The sequence below is a fragment of the Montipora foliosa genome, chromosome 4, assembly GCF_036669935.1.
Source record: "Montipora foliosa isolate CH-2021 chromosome 4, ASM3666993v2, whole genome shotgun sequence".
NCBI classification, from domain to species: domain Eukaryota; kingdom Metazoa; phylum Cnidaria; class Anthozoa; order Scleractinia; family Acroporidae; genus Montipora; species Montipora foliosa.
This window is the reverse complement of record NC_090872.1, coordinates 2426160-2428659: the sequence shown is the minus strand read 5'-3', so window position 1 is coordinate 2428659 and position 2500 is coordinate 2426160. Positions and strand designations below refer to the sequence as shown.

The following is a 2500-nucleotide window of genomic DNA, read 5'->3' as shown; positions in this document are numbered from 1 at the left end:
ATTAGCATTCGTCGTTATCACTACTCAATTCGACTGCTCACTTGAGCCAGCTGTCAAATGCGTCAAATTGATAATTCCACAGGAACCAATGGCAACTTAGCGATGACGCGTCCCCTAGGTATTGCCAATCATATTGATTTTGCGTGTTTGTAAAAATATCAACCAATGCGAGCCGGAGGGTCAGATTCTGATCCAGGCGTCTGCATGAAAGTGAGATTCAAGTCCAAGGTAACTCGAGGGTTATCTCTTTCTCGCCGCTTCGCGGCTCTGTTGCAGAAATGTGAATTGATGTAGATAATTTTTGTCTGGTAACAAACATGTCATATCAGCAAAGACCGTTAGCATCATTTCTGTAATTCAGAACCCTTTAATATTAGACTTGTGTAATATAATGAACTTGTAATCATTCCCAAAGCGGCTGTAAAAACCATTAGGCCATACACACTGGATGAAATTCATGAAAAATGTTCAGTTCAAAGAATCGAAAGCTTGCTCGAAGTCAGTTGGCACGGATCTGTCAGACCTATTGTTTCTCATTGATAATAAGTGAATGCATTTTGGCTCTGATGAATAATACAGGGTAAAAGTGGTTCTAAACAGTTTCTAGCCTCCTAAACATTGCCTTTGATGCAATTTTAATATTGACATAAATTAGAGATTAAGCACCAGTTTTTGAGAAATCGTCTATCTTTATCTTTGTGTTCAATTAACGTTATCATAGCTTGTTTCTGACAAGTGAACAGCTTTCCATGAATACTTGCATAGCTTAAACAATCAAGTAGGCATTTTTCAACAAGTGGCCATGTAGTGAGCTGTGGGCCCGTTATTCCCTGGTGTTTGTTCTAAAGGGTCGCGCAGCATTGGCCTGTAGGAAGCTTGTTATTTAGTTTATTCCTTTGTTCATGTTTAAGCGTTTTTATATTCAGTTTACTAAGGAAAGTTTCATCCAGCTTCTTCGTCGTGGTTAGCTTTTTATAGTGAAGGCTTGTGTAAAACGATTGAATTTCCTTTAATATTACTTACGATGTGATGTCGTTTCTTTATTTTCCATATTGAGTAGTGCTAGTAGCAGCTTTAGCAAAGGTAATCAAACATCCAAGAAAGGCCCCTATTCTAAATAATAATCCTATGAATGACAGTATCCTTATCCAGCCTTCTGACTAATGCTTTCTAACCTACTACAACCCTAACATCACCTCTCAACCAGTAGGACGCACTCTATAATCTATGATTTCTTCTAGTAAGTACTAGTAATAGTAGTACCAGCAGTACTACTTTTAGTAGCAGACATAGTGTGCAAACAAGTTCCTACGGTTTGCCAAAATGTTATGGACATTAATTATACGTCTTTGTTCTTTGTTTTCATTTCAGGTTCACGGATGACATGAATATAAAGAAGAAAATGCTTTATGCTGCCACAGAAGGGACCATGCGCACCAAGTTTCAGAGTCTAGTGAAAGCGTGCATCCAGGGCAGTAACATAAGTAGTTTTAAGTTCCAGGATATTGTTGAATTTTTGGGAGGGAAACTAGAAAGATGCAAAGCGAAATAGTATCCTGTCTGGTACTTGGAATCATTTTGATTGCACTTCTAGCTGTCGTATTGTAGTAGCTTGACTTTGATATTTATCTACTTGTAATCCAAAGTTTCATCAAATTTTGTGAGGAACTTGTATAAGTACATGTAGACGTAGCTTCTTCGTGTAAGATCCATGTGCACTGATTAATCGTAAGAATTTTTCAATAGCCTGAGTTTGATAGCAATTGCTTAGCAAACAACAAGTATACAACAGTTGTGTAATAGAGAAGGAAATGCTACACATTAAAATTCTTTTCTGACCGTGTCAGTTCTTTTGTACTTGCGTGTTTGTATATTTGAGGATTCATTTCACCGCTGTGAGCGTCCGAAACCAAGATAATTGGTGGAGATTAAAAAGTTTCAAGTGCATCATTGGTCAATAGTTAAAAGTTGCCGCTGGCTATCCGGTTTGAAAGTATCTTGATCTCCATGAAGGTTCCCCTTTACCTCGGTCTTCACCATCGGTATGGATTGTTTGCCCGAGGCTTTATCGCCTACGCCTCCTGCAATTTCGTTACTTGGCTTTGAGGATGGGAGCGTATTCTTTCGGTAGCGTGATAGGCGAATAGATTGTCTGCTATCTCATTGTTGTGGATGAATGGCAAAGGAAAGTTTAAATTTGCGCCCGAGAATTTAAAATGTCAACCAGAAGTTTCGAGGTTACCAATGAAACCGCAACCACTGCGTCTATCTGTGGCATCCCTGAAACTCTAACGAATCACAGAACCAGCATGTCCTGGGAAAGCAAAATGGAGTCCAACCGAAAGATCGGAATTCACCACTTCTGTTGCCCAAAATACCCTGGAAAGTCTATTGTCTCCACCTGCGACTGCCCATTGACGGAACTAAAAGCGACCTTCTTGGATACTATTACCACTCCTGGTTAAAAACCTGGCCACCTACGTAAAAGACACTAAGCAGT

At 39.4% G+C, this 2500-nt stretch overlaps 1 protein-coding gene across 1 annotated transcript in view; it reads left to right on the top strand.

Annotated features, from left to right (window-relative positions):
• Positions 1–1846, top strand: part of LOC137999531 (actophorin-like) — a 19206-nt gene extending 17360 nt beyond the window's left edge. The window contains exon 4 of the mRNA XM_068845314.1: positions 1372–1846. Coding sequence (XP_068701415.1) covers positions 1372–1552 — 181 coding nt within the window. The 3' untranslated portion in view covers positions 1553–1846. The remainder of the gene's footprint in view (positions 1–1371) is intronic.
• The last annotated feature ends 654 nt before the right edge of the window (positions 1847–2500 follow it).